This window comes from Anabrus simplex, chromosome 1 (assembly GCF_040414725.1).
Source record: "Anabrus simplex isolate iqAnaSimp1 chromosome 1, ASM4041472v1, whole genome shotgun sequence".
Classification (NCBI taxonomy): domain Eukaryota; kingdom Metazoa; phylum Arthropoda; class Insecta; order Orthoptera; family Tettigoniidae; genus Anabrus; species Anabrus simplex.
In genome coordinates, this window is record NC_090265.1 from 1540260412 (window position 1) to 1540286936 (window position 26525).

The following is a 26525-nucleotide window of genomic DNA, read 5'->3' on the forward strand; positions in this document are numbered from 1 at the left end:
AGCCTGTCTTCACAGTTTCTGCACAAAAAATACTGATTCTTCTACTTGCTGATTTGACACTTAAACTGCACCGTATCATTTTATGGTACGTTTGCTTGGTCTGAAGACATCGCGTTCCTAGCGATCTCTTGCATCAATTGTGAACTGTTACTCTCTCCCAACATATTTTGTTACTACTAAGTACACTTTTTCCTATTCTGGTAGATGGTATCTCATGCGTCAGTATATGTCAAAGCATTTATTTTCTTCCCTGTCTTGTTGGGTTATCTTTCTGGTTGGTTGCGTAGAGTGTTTTTGATGTGAGAATATGGAAGCGATGGATTTCCAAGTCCCCTTTGTGGCATATATAGGTTATTTTAACCGATTCAAGATGTCTTTGTACAATTCTCAGCCTTTTGAGAATGTTAATTGCCCATATATCTGAGGTATTTATTTTTCTTTAATCTTCTCTTGGTCTGATAATTGCTTCATCCTATGCTTGCCATGGGTGGGTTAGAAAGGTTTCTCTCATTACATGTGTTTCTAATTTATTTGTGGGTTAACTTTGCTTTTACACGCTTCTTACGGTATTTTCCTTTACCGATCCACTATGTTTGTTCTGAAAACAGAAGGCGACACGGATTTATATGTGTGTATGGGATCGTTTGTTGTGTGCTGTCTAAGACCTTTAACTCATGTCGCTTCTTTAACATGCCGTTTGAGCTCATGTTTTATTATTTTATCGCTTGTTCTGTATATTTCATGTCCACCACATTTACGTAGTACGAGGGTTGGAACTTAAATAGTGGCAACACTGCTGTGGAGACGCTATGCATCGGAATCTAATATTGTCGCTGATAGCACACGTTGGTTACATACCTACCTTACCTCAGAGCAAATGGACTTGCCCTTCCCACATCACCTGCGTGCGCACAAGCGAGAGAAACTCACTTGTGCGCTAGCGGTCTAACATAACATTGTCATTATATTTTCCAAACAGGAACAACGGAGTTGGATCAAGATTGAATGTGCCAGAGGTCGTACAGCACGACAGTGACATCAAGGTCTTTAAGAGGCTTGTGGGGAATCTGCATTGTCTTACAGAACAGTGGCACGTTAGGTAAAATCCTTCAACGATGGTCAGCAAACTGTGGTGGACATTCATTGGGCAGGTCGTCCTTCGAGCGTCAGTGAAGAAGAAGTGCACGCTCTTGCCGCGTTACTGGACAGTGATTGAATCCAGACGATTCGTGAGCTCGCCCAAGAAACCGGGTTAGCGCATACGACTGTGCTTCACATCCTGAAGGAATGCCTGGGTATGCAAAAAACTGCATCACAATGGGTTCCGCACGATTTGACAGAAATGCACAAATGGTTGCGTTACGACGCTGCTAAGATGCACTTGGAGCACGAGAAGTGCGAAGGAGAGACTTTCTTATGCTGTATCATAACCCTGGATGAGACATGGGCCAGACAGTAGACTACTCCATTCACACCATCAACAGAACAGGCTCTGCTAAAGGTATCCTACGACTTCCACATCGCTGGCAACGGGTTATACACAACGCTGGCGACTACACTGAAGGACAGTAAAGGTCGTTAACATGTAACTCTTTTGTATCTGTTGTAAATAAATAGTTGCCACTATTTAAGTTCCAACCTTCATATGAATACGAACTAACAATGCGATTGATTGCTTTCTGTGTGTACTGGATGGAGACACCCTGTCTCCCTATGATGGACCACTTTCTGGTCCATATTGCCTGTTTGAGCTCGAGAGCGATCATTTATTTAGTTATGTGCTGTGTGGCTGACATTCCTATGCGTCCGGCCTGGGTGTCCCCTTATCGGCGACCTAAACACAGTGGGGTCTGTGTGGGCGAGGGTGGTTCTGAGCCTTGGATCCGTGGTACCTTTGGTGTCTAATTTATTTATTATTCATTACGCATTGCCTTCATTGGCTTTCTTTACCTATTTTCTAGTTTATTAGGTTTTATACTTTACGGAACACCTTTCTATTTTTTCCTTTTTCATTTGGCATGCGAGCATGGAAACCTCCTTTTTCCCCCCCTTTCTCTTTGCTTTAATTTTATGAGCTCAGTGCATCCTTCCCTCTTCATCTGTTTTAAGCTCTTTTACTCGACAATATTTTATTCTCGGGGATATGGCTTTTTGTTTATTCAGGTGTTATGGTTGGGGGCATCATGTCTTATCCTTTCGAGTGGAATGGAGAATGTTATGATAGAGTTCTGTTCCGCCTTTAACTTACGGTCACTTGGACCTGATATGCATAACAGAAATACTTTGCACTCACCCAAATTTATGTTTCTCATTTAATTGAAGTAAATGCCATGCTATTGTACCCGAGTTTTCATCATGACTTACATTAAGATGAGAGAGAGAGAGAGAGAGAGAGAGAGAGAGAGAGAGAGAGAGAGAGAGAGAGAGAGAGAGAGGTGTGATAAACTGTGAATCTTATATATTTTGATTAAGAGCCATGTACAACTAACATAAATAATTAGATTATTTGACCTCCTTGTTTTACCTATGACCTTTTGATTTTTCTCTCCTTAATAAAATTATGTTTTTGCCATTATTCGTGTTCTACTTTAATTTCTTTGTGTCTCTTACATGTGTATTACGGTATCTGTCTAAGAGACCCGGGTCCAGTTCCTGGCAGTCTTTGCCAGTTTTGACCAAGTCCACTGTATTGGGTCTTCGTAGTGTTCTTTGTAGTTGTGCACACTATTCGCAAAGATAGCCAGGTCATCTGCAAAGGCAAGGCAATGGAGTTTCACCCCTTTATTCTATGTTCCAACCCTGAATTGTTCCTGCTCTCCCTCTCCATGGATCTTTGTTCTACTTCCCATTGTCTAATGACCTTTTCTAATACACAGTTGTATAACTCAAGTCTTAATTTCAAAGCAATCTGAGGTTTCCTCTCTGAACTTCACCTTTGACACAGTGTTGGTGATGGTCTGCTTAATCAAGTTCTGCGGTTTGTCGTCCACACTAAACCCTTCCAAGATCCTCATTAGGGTCCTCCTGTCAATGGAATCATAGGCTTTTTAAAAATCTGCAAATACCACACATAATTCTTGTTCTGTATCATTTTCTTCCTGATTATGTTTAAGTTCAAGCTCTGTTCATAACATGATCTTGCTTTCCTGAAACCAGCCTGATATTCTTCAATTTCTTTATCAATCCTTTGCTCAATTCTATTTTGCAGCACTTACATCAGTCTTGTCACCTTTTGTGTAATGGATGTATCACAGCCAATTGCCATTCAGGTGGGATCCTCTCTTCAGACCATATTTTGTGAAACAAACCTCTCTTAAGGTCTCAGCAGCATATATTTCTTATGGCATCCTCAACAATTCTGCCATGATTGTATCTTCCCCCGCTGCCTTGTGATTCTTCATTGACATGATAATCCCTTTAATCTCATACTGTACTTATCTGGTGGTTTAGAATCTGGATTCTTGACATTGGGTTCTTCAGTCATTAACTTCTCTTTTGGTTCATTACTGTTCAGAAGCTTTTTGAAATACTGTATCGTGCCAAAATCTTCATAGTTCGGTTTCATTTGCCCCTTTTCATCTGCAAAGCACAAACTTTGTGCTTGATATTCAGAAAGTCTGGTTTTGAATGTCTAGTAGAAACTCCTCATGTTGTTCTTCTTAAAGTCATTTTCTATCTGTGATAACTTGGTTATTTTAAGTCTTCTTGGCACATCTAAATGTCTTCACAGTTTCTTTTCTTATACAACTGAAGTCGTAATTATTCATAGTCTTGAAGAATTTCATCCTTTCCAAGCTTCCAATCGCCAGTTTAGATCTCTTCACACCCAACATTCCACTAGATATTATTATTTCCTTTTAGCCTGTAAGATGGTCTTTCAGCTGCTTCTTGAATATTCATTCTGTCCAATTATCTGTATCTACCACTAGTTTTTGTTGGTACTTAACTTGGATTCTGTTGATTTGTAGCTTCTGGACATCATTTTCAGTAAATCTTGCCTTGTAATTCTGTCTTTTGTTGAAAGGAATGAAAATTCTAGTACAGTAAGGGTCAGAATCAAAATGAACACTCCTTTGTACCTTGATATTCATTACTTCATTGTGTAATTTCCCTGAAATTGCAACGCGATCAATCTGCTTCTCTCCAACTATGTTGTCTTCTGTTCAAATCAAATCAAAATCTCTTTATTTGCAAATGAGGTGTCTACCTCGGTTGCAAATGGTACACTAAAATACATTATTGTCAAGCACTAAATATTAAATTAACAAGAGAAGAAAATTTTCCTATAATACAATATTATACAATTTATGCTAATAATTTTTAAACAAACTGTTAAACACACAGCTCATCCTTAATAAATTTATATTGTTTACAAAATTCTACTTACAATGTCTCCTGTACTACTTACAAATATAGTCAACTGATATACAGTATGTGGAATTACTTCAAATGATACTATAAAACTGGTATAAGATTAAACTTTACATTGTATTTATTTACTTTTTTTTTTTTTTTACCCATTCTGGAACCTAAGTAGCATAACAACCTGCTGCGTCTTAACCAGAGCCCCTTTTGCCACCACTTTTCAGAGTTCCTGTTCATGTGGAATATGTTTAAAATGAGTTGACATTCATTTTAAGCTGTATATCTTACAAATATCGATCAACCTCTCAGCAATCATGTTAGTTTTGGCAGATATCTTTGACATTTCATCTTCCAACAGCTCCCAGAACTCTTCTACTTGCCGGGCTGAATGGCTCATATGGTTGAGGTGCTGGCCTTCTGACCCTAACTTGGCAGGTTCTATCCTGGCTCAGTTTGGTGGTATTTAAAGATTATTAACAAGAAGATTCCACATTTGATGCAACTACCTTTCAACTATGCACTTTACATTCTTCTCAACTAGTCTATTGCAGCTCAAGTGTGAAGTTCTCATCTTTGGTGTATTTAGTCTTAACAATATATGTTTAGCCATCTTGTGGTGACTATGTTTTCATCAATGAACTTAGTAATATATATATTTAGCCATCTTGTGGTAAATTTATGAACTCTTTATCAAAGAGCTACAATATTTTGTTTTGAATTGTCTCAATAATATGAAATACCATATCTATGAAGGAGGATCATCAAGATATATGTCATTACTACATTCATGATGTCTTTTCAAATGTGTGTATTTATGTGCTATTAATCTTTTTTAAGTGTTTGTGTGCTAACGATGGCTCCAAGAGCTGAAATATGTCCGCATGTTAGATAAATAATCTTTTTAGATTATATTGTGTATTGATTAGGAGGTTAATCTCTCTATATATTCCAACACCTCTGCATCTCTGAAAACCACGAAAGTACTTAGTGAGACGTAAAGCCAATAGCATTATTATTATTATTATTATTATTATTATTATTATTATTATTATTATTCTACTTCCTGATGTTTAGTTCTGTTATTATTTATTAGAGCATGGGCATTGATCAGGGTATATTTCTTATTCCCATAATGTATGGTGAGCAGGGATAGTCTCTGATGAACCTATGAAATCAACCACAGAATCAACTATTTGTTTACGGTCAAAGAAGGCTGTGCCAAGTATCGGAGTCCCTTTGCCAATTCTTATCGCTGGTTTTCCTTAAAAAATCCTGCAGTTTTTGGTTCTGGATATATCTTCATCCAGATATCTTGTTTCTTGCACAGCCAAAATTCTGATATAGTATTATTCCATGACTTTGATTAGTTCCATCTGTTTTCCAATCTTGAGTAGTGAATTTACATTTAGTGTTCCAAAGTAGTACTTGTGTTCTGTGTTATTTTTTTGATGTGATGGTTTATTATATTATGTAGACTGTAAAAAAACCACCAAGTATTAAACTACTCTCATTTGCAAAAAAAAAAAAAGGTCGCCATGGAGTATCGTCATAGGCTGACATGCATCCCATTTCCATTTAATGCTGATTGCTTGCACAGAAGTGCCACTATATGGCGTACAGATCCATCTCTTATTCACAGATGCAAGGCACTGAATAAGGTGTTAGTAGCAGTGTAAGCAGTGTCAGCATGGAGCTAAGTTGAGGGAACATGCAGCATGCCCTAATGGCACATTCAACAAGCCTTTGACCATTTAGATAAGTGTGATAGAGGCTGCATGATCAGACTCAGAGAGGTAAGTTGGATGTTTCAGTGTACCACTCATCACTTGAACCATTCTGACTATAGTATGTGTAGGTATTGGACGCAGTGGAAATGTGTGGTAGGTACGTGTCAAAAAGGCTCAGAACGACCCTAACGGACCGTCAGTAGAGAGGATCATTTAATTGTGCAAAGGGATGTAAGCACTCCAGGGGCACGGCTGGGGATACACCTGCATACACCAGCACCATATCCACGTGGCTAGTAGAACAGGATTTGTCATCATGGCGTCCCTTACAACGACTACCATTTCAACCTGAGCATCGATGGACATGTTTGAACTTTTGCCAGGAACAGGTAAAATGGCGACTTGTAGACTGGCGACGAGTGGTGTTAAATGACGAAACACAGTTCTGTCTGAATACAGAGGACCATCAAATTCAAGCCTGGAGATGTCCTGATCAGTGCAGTGACCCACACTTCATTGCAGAATGGTACATCGCCCTGACAGGAGGCATCATGATATGGAATACCATTTCTCCACAGATCTCCAGACCTCGTGCCCATCAATAATATTTGGGACCAGATTGGACAGCAACTTCAGCCAGTGACATCTATGGCAGATTAGGAGGGTCAGTTGCAGCTGTGGCAGGATCTTTTTCAGGAGAACATCCAATGTCTATATGGCTCCATGCCCAACGATATCACTGCCCATCTCGATCCTACTGGTGTTCCAACACCATGTTAGGTGCATCCTGCAAGTGTTAGTTACTCTGCAATAAGTGCTTGGTATGGTTTTCTTTATACTACTATGCCCTGCACCTGTACCCACTTACATCTATTCAGCTAAGTGAGACCTTTTCTTTGGCCCTTCCAGCTGCCTGCCCATTAGCTCACTCAACATGAAGTTGCTAAAAAAACTTTCTAAGATAATATAGTATGAGCATAAAGAAGCACTTAAAATTAATAACATTAAAAAACTGAAAGAAAAAAACTGAAGTCAATAATATAACGGTGACTAAAGCAGATAAATGTGATAAGGTAGTTTTAATGGATAAGCAAGAACATATTGAGAAGACAGAGGATTTCCTAAAAAGCGAGAAGTTTAAATTATTCAAGAAGGATCCCACAAATGTCATACAGAGAAACTTAAAAGGAATGTTTAACAATATAGGCTTTTTACTTTATTCCAAAGACATGAATAGTTTGATCATTGAGCATTACTGAAAATTCAGAAACAAACCATACTTGTAAAAACATACTTGTTTGGAATTTGGGTTTTGTTTTTTTTTTTTTTTTTTTTTTTTTTTTTTTTTTTTTTTTTTTTTTTTTTTGCTTTAAGTCACATCGACACAGATAAGTCTTATGGCGACAATGGGATAGAAAAGGCCTAGGAATTGGAAGGAAGCGGCCGTGGCCTTAATTAAGGTACATCCCCAGCATTTGCCTGGTGTGAAAATGGGAAACCACGGCTGCCGACAGTGGGGTTTGAACCCACTATCTCCCGATTACTGGATACTGGCCGCACTTAAGCGACTTCAGCTATTGTTTGGAATTACGGATCAGCTGTTGTTCATACGTTGTCCGGTATAGCCACACAGGCACAGGAATAATTTTAAAAAACTTGCTTGCATGTTTCTAAAAAGGGTATCCAATCATGAGTCAAGGTCAACTACATGTATTCAGAACTTGATATGTACACAGGCAGCCAAATCACATACAGAAACCTAAATCACACCCGACCAGAAAGAGATAGCCATTCGGAGGAAGTTTCAGCTGAAATAAGAATTTTAAACTGCAGACACACACTTCGATTTTTAGTGACATCATTAGAATTTTACAAAGAAAGATATGGTTATCTTATAAAAATATTTTATGGTTTTTATGTCATTTTAAATATTTTATTTGGTTGACAAGTTTTGTATTTTAATTATAACTTATTCTGAGTAATATATTTTATGTAGATGACATTTCTTGTATTTTAGTTGTAGCTTATTTAAAGTAAATGTAGGAGTCAGGTATTAAGTCCACAAACTATCTGATGGTATGTTTGGTCATTGATGAAGAGAACAAGCGAGGTTCCCAAAACATGTACAGAATTTTATTAATATAGATTAATTCACTTTTTATAGCTACAACAAAAACAGCAGTTTTTGCAGATCTTTATGCAAAACTAGATACGCATGCGGGCGAGTGGGAATTGTACAGATTCTCCTTTGTAAACTCACCAGAGAGAGGCATCACAAAACACAAAACATCCAGTGCTTGTAAGACCTCAACTATAAACAGGAAATTTAGTGGTTGATTGGAAGAAGGCAACAGAGTGCACGGGAGCTACTTCCAGAAGATCTCAACTGAGAAATTTCTCCATCCACAAATCCCAGTCAATGCTGTCGTAGAAGGACCTGTCAAAGACATTGATATCAAAGAGGTCAAAACTGCTTTGTAAGAAATAAAGCCAGAGAAAGCTACTGGTCCAGACGATCCTCCAGCAGCACTCTGATACTCTCAACAGTGGGATGCAGTAAACGGTTAACAGATCATTAAAGAGGATCAAACACTGAGTGACTATCAACAGAGGATCACCGTATCCATCTTCAAAAAGAAGGGGAGCCCAGCTGAATGTGCTGATTACCATCCGATCCGGCTTTTGTGTCATGCAATGAAGGTATTCAAACGGGTTCCTGATAAAAGGATATGCGAGATTGTTGAACTTTCCATAAACCAAGCTGGATGTTTCAAGAATTGTGGCACAACCGATGCAATCCATGCATCAAGAAGAACAAGACGATCCATCTAGCTTTCCTGGACCTTGAGAAGGCCTTTGATCGCAGACCACATGACCTCATATGGCTAGCACTGCGAGAGCACGGCATACCAGAATACCTTGTCAGATGGGTTCAGCTGCTTTATGTAGACCAATAGATCTATGTTCAGGCTGCCGCAGGAGCATCCAGTGACTTTCCCATCACCGCCGGCGTTCACCAAGGTTCTTTTCTTTTTTTTTGCTATTTGCTTTACGTCGCACTGACACAGACAGGTCTTACGGCGACAATGGGGTAGGAAAAGCCTAGATTCAGCACCGTCTCCGCTCTTGTTGATTTTAGTGATGGACACTGTAACGGCAGACCCGCACCGTTCTTTACTATGGACGCTTCTTTACACAGAGAATGTCATGTTGGCCTCTGAGAACCACATTGATCTGCAATGCCAAACCCAACAATGGAGCGATCAGCTGGCGCAATGCGGCCTGCGCCTAAATAAAAAGAAGACTGAATATATGACGTCAGATCCACAGGCAATCAGAACCATTCATGTAGATGGTGAATACCTGCTGTGAGTGACAAGATTCAAGTAGCTTGTCTCCACGATTACTGATGATGGCCAACTTGTTGAAGAGGTCAATGCAAGGATCAGCCTGGATGAAATAGAGAACTACAACCGGCATCACTTGCGACCGGAGGATGAAGATAATATCAAATCAAAGATCTATTGTACTGTCATCCAACCTGTTGCACTGTATGGTTGCGAATGTTGGCCGACTACGATTGAGACAAAGCATTGACTGACGTCATGGGGACTAAGATGCTAAGGTGGCAGCTGGCATTACTAAACTGGATCGCATTTCCAATGAATCCATCTAAGAACGAATTGGCGTTGCATCGATTCAAGAAAAAATGCACGAGTCGTCTGCGATGGTTTGGACATGTACTAAGGGCAGACTCCGACACTGTAGCAAAGATGGATTACATGTTAGAAGTCACCGGTAGGAGGCCAAAAGGACAACCTAAACAGCGATGGGCCGATACTCTTCACAAAGACCTGAAGAGCACCAATCTTCACCCTGACATGGCCCAAGACAGAACTAAATTGAGACAATGAATCCATATAGTGGACCCTGCCAGCAGGAGGGACAAACGCTGAAGCAAAAGAAGAAGAAAAAACTTTTTACAGTATTGACAAGGCAGACATAGAACATTACCAGTGAGTGTTAGTATTAGTATCAGTACCAGAGTACCAGTGGCGTATTAGATTTAAGTCATTATGGACTAAAATCAATCCATAATGGTTGAAATAATAAACTAGGAGGGCCTACTTGATACTAGACCCCTATCCCATAACTTCTGGCGTGTCAGTGTATATCTCTAACATAATACAATAAATGCCATTAACAGATTTTACTTCAGAGAGTACAACATCGACCACCAGATTAAAGATCGACATTCCTCAATCACTTTGTCACTTTCTACATTTAACGCATAGTTTTGTTTGATGAATGAGTAAATAAACCCTCCTTTTTAATCCAAAATGTATTTTTTTTTTTCCTGCTTGTTTAACATTGCACTAACATACTCAAGGTTTTCTGCAAAGGAGGGACGGGAAAGGGCTAGGACTGGGAGAGTAGGAGCCATGGCCTTATTTAAGGTACAGTCATCACATCTGCCTGGTGTGAAAATGTGAAACCAAGGAAATCCATCTTCAGGGCTGCCAATGTTGGGTTTTGAACCCAGTATCTCCCAAATGGAAGCTCATAGCTGCGCGACCCTACCTATGCAGCGAATTCACTTGGTTAAAAAAAAGCTAAAATACTCTGCATAAGTTGTTTTGATTGGTCATCCCACATGTCTTATTTCTGATTCTCACTCGATGCAACTGGACATACTAATGTATCAAGTGCACCCACTGAAAAGCTGTACTATATTTAGGATTGTGTGGAGGACGATTTCAAAATATTTAAGGTATTGGGCTACAAATGCAAACTAGCTGATGAAGTATGCTGAGAAGAGAACATGGAACATTACAAAGTCAGAATTTAAAGAGTGAAGTAGTGCGTGTTAATGTGCTACGGATATGAAGCAGAGCTCTACATTCAGAAGATGCATGGGTTCGAACCCCACCATTGTGCCAGCTGTCCCAAGAACGGTTTTCTGTGTTTTCCCATTTACAATTTTAGGCAACTGCTGGGACAAGTACTATTCATCGGCCACAGTCGAGTTCAACCATCTCCTTCCCCAATTTCATTCACTGTCATTCATTTAATCTTCATTAGCTCCTCAACTAAAATTCATCTCCGACCCTGTATCATGAAATGGGACTAAGGGGTATATACACACGCACTATGTCAGAACAGAATAACTGTTTCATAAAATTTAAAGATATAAAGCCAGAGCACAGCAGTCAAAGGTTAACACTTGAACACAGTGCCTGAGCATTAGGGTTGGGCACTATGTCCCTGTTTCGGCACAAGGTGCCGGTGCACAGTTACGTTCCGCTGTTCCAGAACACCGAGTGTCAATTGTTCCAAAACATTCTCAAGCGAACCGGAGACACTGACTCGCTGTCCCATCAGAAGCGCCGCTATGCACTGCCCTTCGCCTACTAGCTGAACTGTGCAGCGGGCGCACGGGACGCGGGACTACAACTCCGCAGTGTAGAAAGAACTTCGAGAGGCAACATTACATGCTCCGCGCCAGTGGGAACTGGGAGTGTGCCTGTACGGAACGTGCTGTGTGGTGTGTGCCTGTGTGTAGTTATGGCCATGGTCCAGCATAAAGCTGCAGGGAACGTGAACGAACAGTCGGAACACAAATTCGCGCCCAATAATCACGGTAAAGGCTGCTATTAGGTTAAGATTTTTCCGGTCAATATAAAATACTCATAACACGGTTACAATGGCAGTGCAGGTGTTTAAAAGTAACCAATTCAAGAATATTTTCACCAGTTGAATGTATTGGCCTGTATTGTGAGTAATTAGTGAGTAATTAATATCTCGAAAATTTCCCTCAACACTTTCTCGGGGACTGACGTTAAACATTAATTTGGACTTTAAGGAAATTTTTGAGCCCAAGAAAAATATGGGTCGTCGCTTTGGAATTAAAAATATAACTGGATGAATACGTTGTTGTACTTTCCTGCTGTTAGGCCGGGCGCACATTGAGAAGCAGTTGGCCGCAGAGCAGAACACCGCGAAGCTTACGAAATTGCGAAGTGGACGTGAGCGCACATTGCCACGCAGGGTCTCGTCGGTTTGCAGAAATAACATGTTTTCTTTTGACTCTGTGATACTGGGGCATCCAGTATAAAGAGGCTCTTTTTTCTTTTTCTTCAAGCATTCGCAATTTTCCTCATTTTGTTAGTCATCTTCACAATTTCCCTTGTGCTGATGGCAACGCGGTTATTCAGCTTAAGACAATCGCAATAAAAACAACCACCTTCGCCAGTTTACAAGACTGAACAATATTTCTATGTTACCGATGTTCGGCGTTCATATGGACTAAGCAAAGAAATTAATTCCTGATTATTTTTATATTTTTTACGTCGCACCGACACAGATAGGTCTTATGGCTACGATAGAATAGGAAAGGGCTAGAAATGGGAAGGAAGCGACCGAGGCCTTAATTAAGGTACAGCCCCCCCAGCATTAGCCTGGTGTGAAAATGGGAAACCACGGAAAACTATCTTCACGGTTGCCGACAGTGGGGTTCGAACCCCCTATCTCCCGAATGCAAGCTCATAGCAAGGCGATCCTAACCGCACGACCAACTTGCATGGTAAATTCATTAATAGGATCACAGCGGGGGAGAGGGAAAAATATGTATTTACAAATGTACTGCTAGATTTTCATCTAGTTGTCACAAGACACAAGATACTAAAATCAATCAACATTGACAATCTGTTGTGAACGCGTTTGCATTTATATTTGACAAGACATGATAAATTATTTTCCGTATTTATCTCTTCACATAAATGCGATGATGGATGACGGCGACGGAGTCGGCGATGATGCTCTCCATAATCAGCATTAGATCTTTGTCTTAAATTCTATATGTTGCGAGAACTTGAGTCATGGATTGTTTCATAGATATATGAGGATTACATTCTTTTGTTTGCTGTTTGTTTAACGTCGCACTAACATATCGAAGGTTTTCGGCGACGGAAGAAGGGTGGAAGATTGGGAAGGTAGCGGACGTGGCCTTAATTAAGGTACAGCCCCAGCATTTGCCTAGTGTGAAAATAGGAAACCACGGAAAACCATCTTCAGGGCTGCCGACAGTGGGGTTCGAACCCTCTATCTCCCGAATGCAAGCTCACAGATGCGCGACCCTAACCGCACGGCCACTTGCTCGGTGGATTACATTTTAGGCCTTTCTCTAAACTACCTTGTTACGCAGCGTGAATAAAATGATTTATAGCCTGGACTGTAGTGCCTTATTCCCCGAATTTACATACCGATTTTAATTAAATTCTGTTCAGCCATTTTCTCATGAACATACATACATACATACATACATACATACATACATACATACATACATACATACATATATACGTACATACTGCATTGCAGTCCACATGATTCACGTAGTACCTACAAAACATGGTGAGACTGAATGGCTGTGGTAATTTTCTCCTCCATTTCTTAACTGCGTGACACGTGCGCAGGAAACTGTGTTTCGAAGACATCGCGTGGTAGGCGGAAGTACGTGCAGAACCGGCCTTCTCTGTTCTGTCCTGCCCTGTCTGTCAACTTGCGATGGTGCAATGATTTGTGTGGATTACAAAAATCTGCTCTGCGCTGCACTGCTTTAGCTGCTTCGCCTGCGTCCCAATGCTCTCTGCACTTCGAATTCCTTCCCTCTCAACTTCCATTTACTTTCTTCAATATCTCGAAAATTTCCCTCAACACTTTCTCGGGGATTGATGTTAAAAATTAATTCGGACTTTAAGGAAACTTTTAAGCCCAAGAAAAATACGGGTCATCGCTTTGGAATTAAAGATATAACTGGATGAAAAAATGTTGACACTCCAACACAGGGCGGCACACAGCCGGTATCGACAGGCAGACACAGCCAAGGCCAACTAATCTATCTAGTGCGGCCTTGGCACAGCACGTTCGGTTCAGGCACATTCCAGCTGAAGCGGAGCATGTTCTGTTGCCTCTCGAAGTTCTCTCTAGGACGCAGTTACAGTCCTGTGTCCTGTGTCCCGTGTCTCGGCACTTTGTACCGAAGCACTCCGCCTCAAGTTCCTAATGTTGCGGAACAAGTGAATGTTCTGGTCTGCCCAACCCTACTGAGCATTGCTCGGGCTCTCTAATTTACTGGCATATATGGTGCCCAAACAGTGCTTGGGCTTCGTTTTCTTAACTGATGAATCATTGTGTGCTGGAAATAAGTTTGTGTCTCTTCTGGTAAACATGAATAACAGCATTACAGTTCTGCATACAGATGCTAGATGGGAGCTCTCACCCCTGCTGGACAGAATATGAACGCTTTTGAAAAGTTCCTACAATGGCGTTACAGCGTCTTGATTCTCTCAGCGATAATGCAATAGAAACCCTAATAAAATGGAGTTCAATATCTTTTTTCTCATAGTAATACTAACAATGTTAGATGTAAACATGGAAAAAAAAATAAAAAAATTACAAACATGATTTGAACTAAATATAAAATAAAAAACTCAGAAACATGATAAATATATATATAAATATATTTGTCTCCCTTCCATATTTCAATGTCAAAAATCAAAGAAGTACATGAGCTCAGTGCTGAGACATAATTATAGTTTCGGATACAACAAGAAAAATTCACTTATCTCAAAAAGTGGCAACATTATAAAGCCTCAAAATATGTCTAAAATGCTCAGTATACAGCAGTTAACACATTACAAATACGCCAGTGTTCAATGTGATTGCTTGAGAAAAGGAACAAACAGTGTTTTCCAATTAATACTTTATTCATGGCACCTATATTGCTCCACACTATATTCGTAAATAAGTATTTGTAAACATCAGGCATACACCCATCACACCCTTTAACTAACCATTAATAAGATCCACAAATACAATAATAAAATTTCGTGAATGTTAGTGGCAAGATGAACGTAAGGGATTTGGAGGACCAAAATGAATAAATGAATAACTTCTAATCCAGCTCACCTGATATGGCCAGAGTCACCAGAACTGCTCTGCCTGCTGTGCTGGGACTGACTGTTCAGCGAGCTGTAACCAGACGCCTTGCTCATCTGGCTGGTGTTAGAGGAATTCCGAGAATGCCCAGGTTCGTGGCTTTCATCCTGCTCTGCAGTTGGTTCCGCTGGCTCCTGTGGATCGGCAACTGCTGTTGTACCCGTCACCAGCTCTGTGGAAACCGAGCCGCACCATCGTTTCAATCGTCCTTCCGCCGCTAGAGCCATGAGTGTGATTGTTATGTTTACACCCAATTTTTGAAGAGGGATTGTGCTGTTAGTCATTTTTTAAGTGCTGAAAGTTTTTATTTTAAAATATTATAATCTGCTTAAAATTATTTAGCTTTACTTTTAAAAAACAGAAAGAAAGAATAAAAATTACACTGTCAGTACTTGGATGGTAGACAGCCACCTTCATTAATTTATTCACTGCTTCAAAAGAAGAAAGATGTTAAGTCTACTTTCACAGAAAAAGAATCCTCATTTTTTACAGCATTCTGAATTTATAATGAGGAGAACAAAATTCATACAGTGATTTACCAATTTACAGTGTATTTCAACTAAAGGAGCAAGAGTTATTTGCAATTTACATGGTATATATTTTATACACAATGCAATAAAATGGTGATGATAGTAGATTATGTTACTTATCCCATACATGGAAATAATTTCAGGAGACAAACCAGGGTGAAACATTAACAATCATCATGGTTAGCAAAGTCTTCTAAAGAAGCATATATGCAAAAATAGGCAGTCAGAATATTTTGTCACTGAGCAATTCCCTATAATGTTTGCCATACCTTCATAATACGAAGCATGTTTTTTTTTAAGAAAGGTCTGTTTTGTTGTAGACACTAGTAGTTCGCGCGCATATCGCAACGAGCACGTGTGTCGTGTACCGGCATGCCTCGGGAACAACTGTGCTCAGTTTCAGCTCTGTAGCTAACCTGTACGGTTCTGTTCTGTGCTTTCAAAATGTTTAAGACCATCAACTCGCCTGCCACATGTGAGGTTCAGTCAATGATATGGTTTTTGTCAGCAAGGAACCTGTCTGCTGCAGAAATTCATCGACAGATTTGCGAAGTGTACAGTGATACTGTTATGAGCGAAAGCAAAGTGCGTAGTGGGTACGACAATTCAAAGATGGCCATGACAACGTCCATGATGAGGACCGCTCCGGTCGCCCTTCTTTGATTACAGACGATTTGGTGGCTTCAGTTGAAGCGAAGATTTGTGAGAACAGGAGCTTCACAATAACAGGTCTCTCAAACGAATTTCCTGACGTGTTAAGATCAGTGCTTTACAACATAGTTTCTGAACACCTAAAGTTTATGAAACTGTGCTCCCGTTGGGTCCCGAAACTCCTAACAGAGGACTACAAAAACCAAAGATTTGAGTGTGCAATAAAGTTCTTGACTCATTATGACGAAGAAGGTGACTGCTTCTCGAGTCAGATCGTAACTGGAGACAAAACATGGGTTTTGCATATCACGCCCGAATCGAAGCAACAGAGCATGGAATGGAGACACACACACACTCGCCTGTAAAGGTGAAGGCCAAACAGACTCTGCCCCAGCGCAAAATCATGGCGTCGGTGTTTTGGGATAGGCATGGTGTTTCGTTGGTCGACTTCATGCAACGAGGAACCATTATCAATGCAGAAGCATACTGCCAAACCCTGAGAAAGCTACGCAGAGCAATTCAAAACAAAAGACATGGCATGCTGACAAAGGGAATTGTCCTTCTCCATGACAATGCAAGACCTCACACTGCAGGTCAGACCCGCGATTTATTGGACAGTTTTGGCTGGGAAGTTTTAGACCACCCACCCTACAGTCCTCATCTTACGCCGAGCAATTATCACCTGTTCCTCCACCTCAAACATCACCTCAGTGGCAACCATTACAATGATGACGATGTAAAAACGGCAGTGAACTCTTAGTTATCGGAGCAGGCGGCAAATTTCTATGAAGAGGGTATTTTAAAATTGGTTATGAGGTATGATAAGTGTTTGAACAAACCTGGCAATTATGTCGAAAAATAGAGTGAAGTATGTACTTTCTGAAAATAAAATTACTTTTTTGAAATAACCTTTCATTGTGTATTTATTTTCAAACGGACCTTACTTAAAAAACACGCCTCGTACAATAAAATGTGTATTTAAGTACTGGAAAGAAACAAGCATCAACTCAGTCGTATAGAGATAGGAACATGAAAAGGAACACATAATAAGACAAATACAAAGGACAAATCAGAATGGGAAGAAGGAGCAATAGAAAGAGGAGACAAGGGCACAAATGATAACGCACAAGGACAATTTCCACATCTCCATACACTTTCAGCTTCACACAGACAGCTTCTCTCCTCAACAATCTGAGTTCTTCTACAACCACATCTTCTCAGCCCCTGATGAGCTCGTTTCTGCTTCCCAGTTTCATCAACACTCATTGAGAGGCCATCTTGACAGATCTTCAGTCTTGTCACAGGAAGTGTAGGATAAGAAGAAAGCCAGATAAATACAGAAAGAGGGAAGAACAGATAAAGATGAATACAGGTGGTAAAGGAATAGGCACACAGGACACATGCACGTTTTTATTGCTCCCTCTTCCCACATTGACCTGTCAATGTGTTTATCCTACTGTGCCTTCCTGTTTATATAATGTGTATTTATAAAGATACTGTTTTCAAAACTATTTTCAAGTGATACAAAAGAAATGGTACAGAATTCCTAATTTCTACTTAGAGATTCTAGCCGGCCCCACGGTGTAGGTGTAGTATGCCTGCCTCTTACCTGTAGCCCTGGAAATCAGAAATTTTTATCTGGATCTGGATCTGAGGGCAGGTTCAAGGTTTACTCGGCCTACGTGATTACAATTGAGGAACTATCTGACGATGTGATGGGAGCCCCGGTCTAGCAAGCCAAGAACAATGGCTGGGAGGATTCATCGTGCTGACCAAATGACACCTTATAATCTGCAGACTTTTGGGCTGAGCAGTGGACGCTTGACAGGCCATGGCCCTTCGGGGTTGTTGAACCATACGGGTTTGTTTGCTTGAAGTTTCCGATTTATGGAATCTTTTAGAGGGAGCTGGATATACAAATAATAGCCACGGTCCTAACGAACTTATTTCCAAGCATATGAGATAATTATCACTATATTTAGTATTATGTGAGTAATGTAATAAACTCCATTTCATAGCCATTACTTTTACAATGGATGGTAAAGAAATTTTTGAAAACTAAAAGATCACACATCCTGACAGCAATAGTCCTGTCATTCATTGTGTAGCTAATCTACAAGAAAATAAAGCCAGTGGGAGATGTTCTGCTGGTAGGTAACAATAATCTTGGGCAATTTAAATAGGCTTTAATAAAAAAACACAAAAGTTATCAGCATCATAGCATTATAAGATTCTTTGAGGGTGTAAAAAGTCCAGGCATTTCAGATGGCTAAGGCAAAGTAACACATTTGTTTAGTCATAGAAAACTCAATCATTTTAATGTTCTTATTTTTTATTTTTGCTAGTGGTTTTAACATTGCACTAACAGAAGGTTTTCAGCGATGCAAGGATGGGAAAGGGCAGGACTGGGAAAGTAGCAGCCATGGCCTTAATTAAGGTACAGCCTGAGTATTTGTCTGGCGTGAAACTGGGAAACCATGAAAAACCATCTCCAGGGCTGCTGACAATGGGATTCGAACCTACCATCTCCTAAATGTAACTTCACAGCTATGTGTCCCAAAATGCATGGCCAACTCACTCGGCTCCATTCAAGTTATGACTGGAAGTTTAGGGTCAAGTGACCATTGTAGACACCAAATGATTTTTTCAATGGTAATCCCACTCTGTTATTATGGTTATACAGTTTATGTTTTTATGGTATTTGATTGTTATAGTGAAGAGCTGGCAGTTTTAAGCCAATGGGCTACCAGATCTCCCTAATCTGCATGGTGTAAATATCAGTGGCGTATACTGAGGGTTACCAAGGCTAACGGTGAAGATCAAACCTCAAATGGGAACAATGGAAGTCTAAAGCACATTATAATGTAAACATCTGGCACACTGTTCCATTTACAAAACTTGAAAGCAATAAGAAAAAACACTGCACATATTTCTGAGAGCAAGGCACCGGAAACTGATTTTGCAGCCCAGGCTCTGCGTCCCTCTCCCTTCACTGCACTTCCCGCGGCATACTGCTGAACGTCCCATAGATACAGGGCCTAGCGGGGGGATAGGTGTGCTAGGCTTCGCTCCGTCAGATCGTCACTGCTAACTAACAGCCACGTGTTCCTCATCATATATAATTATATACTTTCTCACCTCATACTTCTGATAACCCATATATGCCCAGTGATGCGTTTTTGCAACACTGTACAGTGTTTTCCTTTTTCAAATGTTGCTGGTGCAATTCAAGCTCAACAATCGAAACATTTTGCCGGAATTGATAAAAACAACTGGAGAATTATATAATGCCATGATAATGACCTCTTCCTTGTCAGTTAGGTGACAATGTGAACTGTCTTTAACCTTCTTTCAAACTGATTAATACATCTGTGACACACGGATGATAAAAGGTAAGTTTTGCCTTCCATTTCAATGATTAAACCCGTTATCTTTATCTGTATATATTAAGTACTAGCAGTTACCCATGCCTTCGGTGGCATGGATTTCGTAATTTGATAAAAGTAATCGTACCTTGGTACTATACTAAGACATTATCTGAAAAACCCTAGGGTATAAAAACTCACCAAAAAAATTGAGTTTCGTTTACCCCAAAAACTCTTTGTAAACTATGTTTGTGGTATTGACTTTTGGGGATAAAATGACCATGCCACCTAGAACTGTACATGTGAGAAGCAGTCTTATCTCAAGTTAGGGAAAAAAAAAAAGAAACGTAATTTACGAGACCAAGTACCTATTTTCACGTCTGTAACATCTTCAGTTTTTGAGAAATAAATATCCCCATAAAAAATATTCAACCCCATATCAGTCCTTCCCCCACCACCATCCCCACCTAAGTAGATTTTCCAAAAAAAAAAAAAAAAATCCAAGTTTCTTTATAAAGGAGATTCCAAATACCAACTATCACGTCTGTCACATCTTCAGGTTTTGAGATTTAAGTATCTTCATAAAAAGACTTTAATTTCTTCCTCACTTCTTTCAACCTCCTTTCCCCCCTACGTAGACTTTCCGAGAACAAAAATTACGTGTTTCCTTATTTTTAAAGGAGATTCAAAATACAAACTTTCACCTCTGTAACATCTTCAGCTTTTGAAATATAAGTACCCTCATAAACAGAATTCAACTCCTTCTGTACTTATTTTCACCCCAAGTTAATTTTCCAAAAACGAAATAAGCCATTTTTCTCTATTTTCAAAAGAGATTCCACATTCCAATTTTGAAGTCAGGAACATCTTCAGTTGCTTTAGATATAAGTATCCCCATACAAATAATTCAACTAATTTTTCAATTATTTCACCCCCCTTAAGTGGATTTTCTGAAAACAAAAGCACAGCCGACTGGATCCCTCCTTGCGCTCCTTATACTGGCCTTGACAATTGCTTGCGAGACCCAGCATAATGCTATAATTGGAAAGTTTCAACATAATGCCGCTGGAGCACTGGCCTCCTAAGTCACCGACAGACAGGAAGCTCTATACCGCAAATTACTGCATTTCCAGTTTCATTTATACTGTTTTACTATTGTAAGTGTTGGTAATGTGTGCACAATGAGGTGTCCGTTGGCTTGTAATTGAGAGTTGATAGTTATGCGCTAATTAGTTAATTTTTTTATTGTGTAGTGTGGTGAGTTGATTTTTTAAATTGTGTTTACAAATCTTGGAATATGTGATATTGTTGTGCGCCTTTTTTGTACTTCGAACAGAAATATTCCGCCAACAAGAACAAATGTAATGAGTGCCTCAAAGCGATTTCTCGTCGTAACTTCATCCTAAATAAGAATTCTAATTTATGCGCTAATTCTTTATATATATATATATATATATATATATTGTGTAGTGTAACACCTGCAGAACTACAACAGTCAGATCAACTGCTTTAAAACTGCATGTGATCGCTTTGGTCTTGCCATTAATGCAAAAAAACTAAGGTACTTGCACAACCTGCCTCAGGATTAACTCTTCCCGAGTTCAGTATCTCCATCTTAAACACAACACTGGAACAGGTTGATAACTTTTCATACCTTGCAAGCACCTTGTCTAAACGGTGTACCTGCAAACAAGATGTTGACAAAAGAATTGGGGCTGCTCATGCAGCATTCGGATGGTTAACGCACAGTCTTCATGAATAATAACTTAAAACTGCATACCAAACTCATGGTGTACACAGCTGTTGTCATTTCCATGCTATTGTATGGCTGTGAAACTTGGACACTATCGCCCTGATATCAAAAAACTTGAGCGCTTCTACCAACAGAAAATGAGATACATCTTGGATATTAAGTGGGAAGACTATGTGACCAACACAGCAGTTCTCAACAAAGTGCAGCTAAATGGCAAGTGAGGCAACAATCATCGCTCATCAACTGAGATGGTTAGGCCATGTTCACTGCATGGGTGATACCAGGCTTCCCCGCCAAATTCTTTATGGTGAACTTTGCTCCGGCAGTAGACCTCATGGAGCCCCTCTTAAGCGTTTTAAGGACCAGCTGAAACATATCAGGAAGACAACTGGTATAAATATACAGATATGGGAAGAATGTGCTGTGGACTGTTCACTGTGGCGGAACACTAAACCACCACTGTCAATTTGTTTGAAAGAGAACGCTGCAGACATCAAGCAACAAGCAAGAAAACTCCGTCAATTACAACCCTGCCCTCCTGCATCCATCCAGTGTGATTTGTGTGGGCATACATTTTATGCCAGGATTGGTCTGTTTAGTCATCGCAAACACATCCATAAACTGAGTTGAACTGCTCAATGTATGCAGGAAGAAGTTATATATACTGGGATCGAGTTACAGCAAACGATGAGTGTAGTGATTTATTTTTCTTTAACTGTTTTTGAAAATACTGGAACATGTATTACTGTATGCCTTCTTGTACTTCGAACAGGAAAAAGAGGAAAGGGGCACAGGAAAAAGAGGAAAGGGGCACTATCATTTCACAAATTCCCTGTAGACCAGGACAAAACTGAGTGGCTCAAAGCAATTTCTCACGTTAACTTTGTCCCTAACATAATTTCTGCTTCTTCTGTTGTCTCTAGCCTTCATTTCAGGAAATCACTTCAAAGTTTTGGCATTTTTCAGAAATCATTTATTGCCTCCCACTACAATTAACAAACTGACATAAAACTGAGAACACTACGTTGAAATCTATGAAACAATAATCTGATGAATTGATATTGTTGAGATTTACTTAAATATTCATTTTCAAATGTCAGTTTCACTGCAGAAACTCTAGCATAAAGTGGAGATATGCCTGAAGCAGAAATAACATTACAAGCACAAGGGTGACTTGAAACACCTCAGTTTGTATTATAGCTCCCTACAACCACCCTTGAATTAGCACTTTCAACTTTGTTTACCATTTCTATTTTCAGATTATTTATTACCCCTAAATTTTCTTCCATTGAATAATCCTTCAGGTGGAGTCATATTTGCCACATGACAGCAACACAATACATATTTTCCAATATAAACCGAACTTTAACATGTAAACACTGACAAGTAGGAACCATTACTGTTATGACAGTAAGTCCAACGTATGAAGATAAGTGTTACCTGTGCAATGACCAGTTTGCAGAGTATTTACTCAAAATAATTTTCTCTCACCGAATTTTTATTGAAAATTCTAGTGCAAGACATGAATGTAATGTAATCTGAAACTATATATATTGACATTAAAATTTAAACATGTTTGAGTCAAAATATTTGTATTATCCATATATTGAATATTTAAGTAGAAAAAAATAGACTTCCTGACAGCAGCACTTGAAGAATTTTAAAACTCTAATTGAACAACAACTTTTAATCTCAAGATTAACATTAGAAGACAGAAGTATTGTGTTAAGTTCTGCTATGTATCTAAATGCTATGAATAATAAAAGTAATTACTATTATTTCTCACAGTTAAGGAACGTCAGTTGGACTACTCTATCCCTCCGCAGTTTCATTTCACGACGTTATTTTGGCAAGTATCAACGAAGATAGCCTTTAGGATTAATCATTTTTAACAGTATTAGTCAATGTAACATACTCCTTCATTACTCTTAATTAAGATAAATCGGCAATCAAAGTCAATATCAGAACGTCAGCTGGACTACACCACCTCTCCACAGTTTCATTTCACGATATTATTTTGGGGAATATCAATGAAAGTAGTCTTGAGGATTAGTCATTTTAATAGTATTAACCTATATGACATTCTCCATATCTCTAAATTATGATAAATCGGCAATGAAAGTCAATATATTTTCCATAGAGGAGCAGGCATTTCTACCGCAAAAACTTAGGCCGCCAGCGCCACACGTCGAGCTATGAAACTACTCCGATTACAGTCTGTGGACCCGACTGTCAAGGCCGGGAAGGAGCTAGCTAGAACGATGCATCAAGTCAGCCGTGACAAAAGAATACGCGTTTCTTTATTTTTAAAGGAGATTCCAAATACCAATTTTCACGTCTGCAACATCTTTCCTTTTTGAGATACAAGTATCTGGACTGAGCACGAATTCTTCTCAAAGATTACATAATTACCTTGTTCTGACATCTGTTTCATAGAAATCAAACAGTCATTCAGTTGCGGTATATACAAAACGTCTTGCAATCATGTATCCTGAACTTTTCCATCTGAGAATTTACAATACAGCAGTCCTTCTCCCACTCCATTTGCCTGTAACGATGAATTTACAATACAGCAGTCCTTCTCCCATTCCATTTGCCTGCGATGATGAACTGTTATAAAGATAAATAGTAGATTTTGTCGTCAAGGATACTTGAGAAAAATTCTCAGTTGCTAGTCATGTGACTTGTTGCAGAAGAATCAATGGACCCTCCTTTAGCCGCATGGTACTCTGTTGATCCTTTATCTTGCATGACACGTAGGTCTGTTTACCTTCTACCCCATCCGATGATTTGGCTGATTCAGCACTGTCTGGCTCGTTTTGTTGACTTTTCTTCAATGAATGGCAATCTGACATCAAACATCCAGATTTTTGACAATAACAAAACATTTGAGTGCTTTGTGCAATCTATTTTATTGTGATAACTAACCTTACTTGAGTGTTGCTATCAACTACAGTGCCATCTATGAGTTTCCATTTCTCAACTCACAAGCTTCGATTAGCCTTTGATACTTCTTGAGAATTTTCCCAACCAAAAAACACCGCAACGATTTTGTCGTCCCTGAAAGGCTTGCCTGGCTCTGGAGCAATTCCACCACTTCGATGATAGTGTTGATACGCTTCCTCATTTAGCCACCACAATAAACTATTCCATATAATGTAAGACTTATAAATGTGAATCTCTCATACTTCTTTTACCATGCTTGCCATGCATCGAAAGTGTCTTCAAGAAGTGCAAAATGAATGAGTTGACTGTCCTCGGCAGCCAGTCATTACAACTCTTACACTACAGGTTAGAAATCATTATGAAATAAAATTAATATTCTGTGTATGCTAACATTTATCAATGTAATGAGAGTACAAAATGCAAAAGGAATTTGTCTTTCAAAGAAGCTGGTGACTGACATAGTCTAGGCGCAACATGGGCTGTGTTCAGCTGCAAATGAAGGCCAAGAATAAATGTGTGCATGTCTGTGTGTCAGGGGAAGGTGGAGGGGGTGTTTGGTGGTGGAAGTATGGAATAAGAACAGAGAAATAGTGACTAACCTGACGTGAAGAGCTGAGGTCGTTTCTTAGGCAAGCTACCACCTGAGCTACCACTTGTAATTGAGCTAGCGATGGAGCCACTAGAGAAGCCCTCATCCGGTGGCACAACGGGCTTGTGCTTCAGAGAGGGTGAAGGACTGAAACACACAGTTGCAATACATTCAGTAAAAAAAAAAAGGAACAGTGAGCAATATTCCTATAGCAATGAAACGTCATATCATCATAACTATAACAAAGGGCAAAAGTAGTCATAAAACAGGTGACACCGAGACATTACAGTTTAGCACAACAGATTATAAAAGTCCTAAGGCTCCAGAAATAAATATTTGTTACTTTGTCGGGCATTTAGACCATTCCATTTCAAATAAAACCAATATCGGGTTATGTTATGATATGCGAGCTCCTTTATAGCTGAAACCTGCAAAAAGAATTTAAGTCATTTTAAATTATTGATTTTTTTTAAATAAGAGAAAATACATTACATTTTTAAATATTGTGTTTTGTAATCTGTGCCGTATCAGAGAAGATTCTAATGTCAAGTGGTTTGTAAGATTACACTAAACTTATTCAGCAAGATGGGTATTCAGTAGCATGTTGCTATTGATATAGCTGATGTTAAGACAGTTAACGCTGTCAGGAAAGTGAACTTTTTATTTGCTAAGAAGTTTCATATCATTACCAATAGTCAACAGATAATGATGTGACCGTACAAAAATATAAAAAAATTGTTGGATGACACAAAGATAAACTTACTGTTAAATACACATTCAAAATGAAAGAAAAATGGTTACAATTAAAGTTAATACATCTCATGTCAAAGCCTCCGTGGCTCAGGCGGCAGTGCATCGGCCTCTCACCCCTGGGTTCCATGGTTCAAATCCTGGTCACTCCATGTGAGATTTGTGCTGGACAAAGCGGAGGCAGGCCAGGTTTCTCTCCGGGTACTCCGGTTTTCCCTGTCATCTTTCATTCCAACAACACAAGCCAGCATAATTTCATTTCATCTGTCAATCACTAATATTGCCCCGGAGAAGTGAGACAGGCTTCAGCAGCCGGCACAATTCCTAACCTCACCACAACGTGGGGCTTCATTCATTCAATCCCTGACCCGGTTAATGACTGGAAAACAAGTTGTAGGTTTTCATTTTCATATCTCATGTCATATCTAATGATTCAAAACCCAATTCTGATAGTAGGCCTTACCTAATCCAAATGGGTTAATTAAGAAAGAAATATAAAGAAAATATCAAATTTACAGATTATAAAAAATAAACATTAAATAAAAGCACACTTCTCACTGAATTAAATGAACTAATGTGTCAATTGGATAATAACTTTAATAGAAACCCAATTCTTTCACTGTGGGTATTTAATAAAGAAGCCTAAATAGTCTTCTGCAAACAGGAAATCTTTCTCATTCTTCAAGTTCCAATAGAACAGCAGATTACCTTACAGCTTGTTTGTCATTTTACTTCCACCTGAAGAATATATCTTGAAGATGCCTTACAGCTTGAGCCTCCATGGCATAGGCAGCAGTGCGGTGGCCTCTCACCGCTGGATTCCATGGTTCAAATCCCGGTCACTCCATG

At 39.4% G+C, this 26525-nt stretch overlaps 1 protein-coding gene across 8 annotated transcripts in view; it reads right to left on the reverse strand.

Moving 5' to 3' along the window:
- Positions 1–26525, reverse strand: part of LOC136858482 (early estrogen-induced gene 1 protein) — a 611382-nt gene that overhangs the window by 87148 nt on the left and 497709 nt on the right. For 7 of the 8 annotated variants that reach the window (XM_068225564.1, XM_067138054.2, XM_067138053.2 and 4 more), the window contains 2 exons: positions 24937–25073; positions 15063–15309 (listed from right to left, as the gene is read on the reverse strand). In XM_068225564.1, coding sequence (XP_068081665.1) covers positions 15063–15309; positions 24937–25073 — 384 coding nt within the window. The remainder of the gene's footprint in view (positions 1–15062; positions 15310–24936; positions 25074–26525) is intronic. The other variant, XM_067138049.2, reaches the window with a different exon arrangement.